The sequence below is a fragment of the Pinus tabuliformis genome, chromosome 1_2, assembly GCF_031772625.1.
Source record: "Pinus tabuliformis cultivar Carrire ecotype Pingquan chromosome 1_2, CPIR1, whole genome shotgun sequence".
Lineage (NCBI taxonomy): Eukaryota > Viridiplantae > Streptophyta > Pinopsida > Pinales > Pinaceae > Pinus > Pinus tabuliformis.
In genome coordinates this window covers 569,657,395-569,663,400 of record NC_142298.1, presented here as the reverse complement: position 1 = coordinate 569,663,400, position 6,006 = coordinate 569,657,395, and the positions used below count along the sequence as shown (strand labels likewise).

At 39.0% G+C, this 6,006-nt stretch overlaps 1 protein-coding gene across 1 annotated transcript; it reads right to left on the bottom strand.

The window, feature by feature from the left end:
• Nucleotides 1–3,972: 3,972 nt before the first annotated feature.
• On the bottom strand, nucleotides 3,973–5,636 carry EMB975 (Tetratricopeptide repeat (TPR)-like superfamily protein). Its single transcript, XM_089395616.1, has one exon. It carries the CDS (start codon nucleotides 5,382–5,384, stop codon nucleotides 4,050–4,052), a length of 1,335 nt encoding a protein of 444 aa, XP_089251742.1. The 5' UTR covers nucleotides 5,385–5,636; the 3' UTR covers nucleotides 3,973–4,049.
• Between the last annotated feature and the right edge of the window lie 370 nt (nucleotides 5,637–6,006).

Sequence of the window (6,006 nt, the reverse complement as noted above, 5' to 3'; positions counted from 1 at the left end):
GGAAAGGAGACTAAGGGAGCTGCCCTAGAGGAGATGCCCTAGCCCTAGACGTAGTCAAAAGGAGAAGGCTCTACGCAAGGTTATATGCAGTCAAGAGGAGGCTCTTCTAGCAGCAAGGAGAGGGTTTCTATAGCTGTCAATGGAAGCCCTAGATGCTGTCAAAGAGAAGTCTAAAACGCAGTCAATGAAGCAAGCCCTAGCCGCAGTCATGGAGGAGTCTTATCACAGTAAAGAGAAGCTCTTGCGCTGTCTTAAAAGAGGCTTCTATAACACAGCAAGGAGAGGCTTTAATGCTGTCCAAGATCACTATTTCAGGAAGCCCTAATGATGACCTAAACGTTGTCCTAAAGGAGGAGGCACATCTGTCTTAGAAGTGCCATTATGCCCTAAACGCAGGCCTTACTAGAGGCCTAATCAACTGCCCTTATATGTTGTTTAAAGATGCCCTTATACGCAGTCCCTTTGTGCCCTAATCTGCTGTCATGAAGATACATACGCAGGCTCCTTATTACTGTCACAAAAGGCCCTTATACACAGCCCTCCTAACTGCAGTTTGTGAGGCCCTAATTAGAAGGCTGAACCTTGTATTACAGCATGAAGGATATATGTTGATTTAGGTGACAGCGAGTTCTATCAAGGTTGTTTGGGACAGCGGATTGCACAAGGAGTCAGAGCCCTAATCTGTGGGTTGTTGGGTGAGTATAGGGGCTGGTGTTAGCCCTATACTCCTACATAGAACAGCAGCAAAGAAGAAGGACCTAGCCGCAGTGTTAGTAGCTTGTTTGGGTGCATGCTTGAGGGCTGGTGCAGACTGCAACTTACCATGGTGCCATAACCGCTGATGACAAGTGAAGGATGGTCTTGTGGAAGGCAAAGCCATTGTTAATGGAGAACTATTGCAAGTCAAATCTGGGCAGCTTTCGGGACTGTTAGGAGACAGTACTTTGGGCCTTATTCAGGCTCAGTTTTGCTGAGCTAGGCCGCAGGCCATAGCCATCAACATAAGGATATTAGAAGGACTGCGTTGAGGTTGACTCAACCAGCAAGGTGCGGCATGGTTGGATGCAGCATGGTGATGGAATCACCTTGAAGAATCAGTTGAAGAAGTATGCCTGCACCTGAGTTCAGATCTGTAGTCCTTGTCATCAGATCTACAACCTCATGTGTCATCTTCATCAAGAAGATCTCTGATGTCTGATCTTTTATCTTGGCAAGTCAAATTGTTGACTTCAAATGTATTTGTACTATCTCTCTTTGCTGAACTATCGAAGAATTTAAGAAGAATTGATCAAGGGTTTCCCCACAATGGGGTTTGTCCCTGGCTGGCGCCACATCTTGTGTCCTCTTGTCTTGGTTTGTTTTCTAATGTTTATGTTTATGTTCTATCTGCAATTGACTATCATGCTGATGTGATTGCTAATCTGAAATTGATATTGAGCTAAATGGAAAAATTGAAGTAAATTGCTCTAAGCATAGAACATACCTAAATTTAACATAAACAAAAGGTAAGCAATAACACACATGTGAGCCAAAGAATCCCGACTGCATCATCCAACATCAGCCAAACTTCCTAGTATCAAGTTCTCCGATCTCTTTTCCCCCATATCTTTTCTGGCCATCGATGCCAGGACTTGTCTCCAAAAGCATATCCGAGCATTACAGAAGTATATACCAAAAAATGACTCAAGAAGATTTTTTATTGCAATGCACAAGCAAAGACAATGTGGGTAACTAAGAAATCACTAGGATTTTGCTTTCTAATGCAGGGAAAAATCACCAATACCATAAAAACTGGATCTATAACCCTTGCATAAACTCCTCAAAGTAAAGCAGCCATCTTTGGTTTCATAATCAACTCAACCAAACTCAACTTGAGCTCTCAAAATTGAAATGGATGTTTGGACATATGGAAAACATACCAGAAATTGACAGTCCAGGGCATTAACCCACACTGCTTCTCCCCTACATTTTCAACAAATTAGTGGGGGCAATCATAGAAGAGCATAATTTAGTATGCACAGAGGTTGAATTGTCTGTGAAGAGGTTTCCACTTGGTAAAATATACATGTGCACAACCATATACCCATGTGCAACAGTTCCATGTGGGCAAATGAAGTTTAGTACGACTATGGACAATCTAAGTTGCAGGAAACATTGCCCAGGGGTCCATTTCCGGCCGGAAACGAAACGGAAACTCGGAAACTTGTACGTACGGCCTGGAAACTCGTTTCCGGCCGTACTAGCACGTTTCACACTAGGGAAACGTGGCCAGTACGGCCGAAAACGAGTTTCCAAGCCGTACGACGGAGTTTCCAGTTAACACTTGATGTTTTCTTTTATTTTATTTTTATTTTTTCACTTCTAATTTTTAATTGACGACTAAAATATCTTCTGGATGCCTCTAGATGCCTCTCTCGAGTTATAAAAAAGAGGATTTTTTTTAATGAGGCAGCCTAATGTTCAAGCCTATGGCCCTAGTGTTGATATGCAGTTCATGGTAATGTTAAATTCTTAAAGTAAACGGATGGTGTGAAAGATATTTCACACCATCCTTTTACTTAAATTTTTAACATTACCATGAAATGACTCAGGATGTTTGAGAGTGGTTTCACCCTCATTGGATTTCATATGGAGAAAGTAGAATTTTAGATCTCACTCAAAATCCTGCAGAATTATCTATTTTTCAGGATTTCAGGATTTGGGGGATTGTAATGTTTCCATTGGATTTTGTCATGTACTAGGGTATGGAACTTGTATTTAATCAAGAGCACTAAGGTCGTTCGACTATGTAGGAGGAGACTCCCAATCCAACACGAGACAAGAAATTAGAAATTTCTCGTCGCTAATTTTGGATATTGTTATTTTCATTATGTGATCATTCATGAGTAAATGTGATGTAAATTTAGAGACTTATAGTTTATACATTGACAATTGACAATTTAATCATAATGTATTAAATTAGAATGTAATATGTATCATGTATGTTTTATGATTGCACATATTTCTTAAATGTCCTTATATATATATATATATATATATATATATGCGTTTCCCCATTTCCAAAATTTGGGGAGGCCACGTTTCATACCCGTTCCCGTTTCGGAAACTCATACTCGTTTCTCTGTATCGTGCAACTTAGTGGACAATGGATTAAATAATAAATTTCTACTAAACATTATGTGTCTAGCCAAGAAGGAAGTACTATTTGTCATAAATTGCAGATGAGCATGAAAATCTTGATAAGATCACCCAGCCACAATCTTACTTTCCAGCACCATGATTTTGCAAATCTCAAGAATCGGTTATTTTTTATAGTAGGAATAACACCATTTCGCCTCAGGCATTTTGTGATACAATTATTATACAACCTGTACTGTTACTTTATTCTGTGATTTTACAAACGGTTCACACACATCCACTCAGAGATTTTATCAACCATTTTGTATGCAGCGTATGCTAAATACTCATTCAATAATTTTGCCAAGCAAACAAAAGAGTTCCATCAAATTGAACCTCGGTGCTCTCTGCTGCTCTGTACATGCCCAATCCCTGAATAGGGTGCCAATAGCTTTTCTTATCAGGATTTTATTACAAACAGTTGTCTAGCTGTCTTCTGAATGAACAATGAATTTACTTTTACAACTCATAAGGAAAATGACAACCATGAAAGAAAGACGTTGGGCAGAGAAGCATCCAGAATAACATTACACACATCACAAAAAGGGAAACTTAAACTTCTAAAGCAAAACAAAAGAGATGCTCAAAAATCATTACCAATCATGACAGAACTTGCCAATTTTGGACATTGATTATAGAATTTCTAAGGAAAAACAGTAAAGGCAACAAAGTGCCTATCAATCGATGATGCTAATTTTCTTCACCACTACAATCTGCCGTTGGCATAGAGGTGAGAGTAGACTCATTTCCAGATAGATTTGCAGTGGCGTCTTGCAGAGCGTCTAAATTTGGTTTTCTTGATCTTCCAGACGTGGTGTATAGCGTAAGTAGATGACTATAAATATCATAAGTTGGAGAGAAACCTGCATTCTTCAATTTAGAGAAATATCTTGCAGCCTTGAAAGGTCCCCCACCTTGGCACACAAACGTATTATGACTCGATAAGCCGGCAAATCAAGCAAGCAGTTTGATTCTTCCATTTCCCAAACAAGTGCCAAGGCTTCCCTGAAATTTTCACTACAGTATCTACTGTGCATTACCGTAGTATACATCACAACATTAGGTTTCTGACCCGATTCTTTCCACCAACGAAAAAGGCTCTCTACTGCTTCATACATTTCAAGCCTAATACAACCCTTCATCACAACAGTGCAGTCCTGTATTTCCAAATTGAGCTTGTCTCGCATTCCAAGTTCTTCCAGAAGCTGGACTGCGAGCTTATGCCCACTTCTGGATTTGCTGGCCTGGGCAAAGAGCTTAGCATATATACCATCATCAAGCTCACAAGATGAATCCCTTGCTGCCAGTAAAACCTCCCTGGCCTGTTTGCATTGACCAGATTTGATAAACCCTCTAGCAATAGCCTCAAGGGAATCCTTATTGCCTGAACTCAAAGAGTGCTGCAGGCCAAAGGGTGTCTTCAGTTCACCAGCCCTGGCAAGAATCTCTAATGTAGAACCCAGTATCCTGTCATCTGGGTAAAACTGTGGGTATTTTTGAGCCCAGCAGAATGTCTGAAGAGCCCTCTGTGGCAAACCCATGTGCCCAAGCTCCCTAATGGTTAAGGACAGTGAACCTTTTTTAAGCACACCAACCCATTTATCCAGGACTGACGATGCCTCTTTATCAGGAGAAAGATCTCTGATTTCTCTAGCAAGCTTTATTAAAAAATCAGGGTTTTTGTATAACCTCTTAGACATAGATAACCCCGAAGGATTAGAGGACCTGAGAGCTCGCTTAGACTGCGGTAAACCCAATGGTCTAATTTTATGGGGCATGGGGAGAGGAAGGTACCTTTCCTTGTTCATTTGACTCTTTGATTTTGGCGGTGTTCTGCCTCTGAAAAGTGCAGCAATTGCGTCCAACTGATCAGGACTCCATTCTTCCTCATTATTTACCCTTGACTCCAACTCTTCATCATAATCTGATGTATCTGAGAATTCAGAATCCAAATGCTGTTTAGTGTCGAGTCCATCAAGATCCCAAGGCTGCCCATTTGAGTTACAAATCAAAGTTGCATATTTTTTCTCCGAGGTTCTTGTTCTATTTCTGCCAAACAGAGGAAACCGTGATATTTTGCGGCATTTGCATCGGTTAAATTCTCCGAAACCCAATTTGCTTTTGAGAAAAAATTCATCTGGGCATTCAAGGTCGCATGGTCTGGAATATGTGAAAGATGCCCAACGTGCAGAAAATATGCAAATCATTCCTTTTTCCAACTATTATTCAGCTTTCTGAAGAAATTTAAAACACCTAGCTGCCTGCAATTTTTTGTTTGTATTTTAAATATGATTTAAAACATCCATGCCGTCTAAAATAGCGGCTCTACCGTTGGCCATTTCCTCATTTTTCTGGTGCAAAGCAAGCATTGTCACGAAGCATCAGATATTTAACATCCAAAATCATGAAGAAAATTGGCCCAAAATGGTGCACATACACAACCTGATATTTAATATCTAAAATCATTAAGAAAATTGACTCAAAAATAGTCTACCTAGGCAATTTGATAGATGTCTATCCACATTATATTATAAAAAAAATTAACAGTCTTACCGGTTTAGATCAAATCTCTTAAAACTTTTTTTATAGTCTTTGTTTTATGAAGTATTTATAGAATTCGATAGGTTTTATCAATATTATTTTTAAATTTTTTAAACTAATATATCAAATTTCTCAAATATAAATCTCTTTTAAATATAAAATTTGAAACTTACAAAAAAAATCATACGAAACAATTTGATTCCTCTTATGCTTAGTGAATCCAAAGTTTCCAAAATTTAAATTGATTTATACTCATTTTTAATAATAATATTTTATGTTAATAGAACA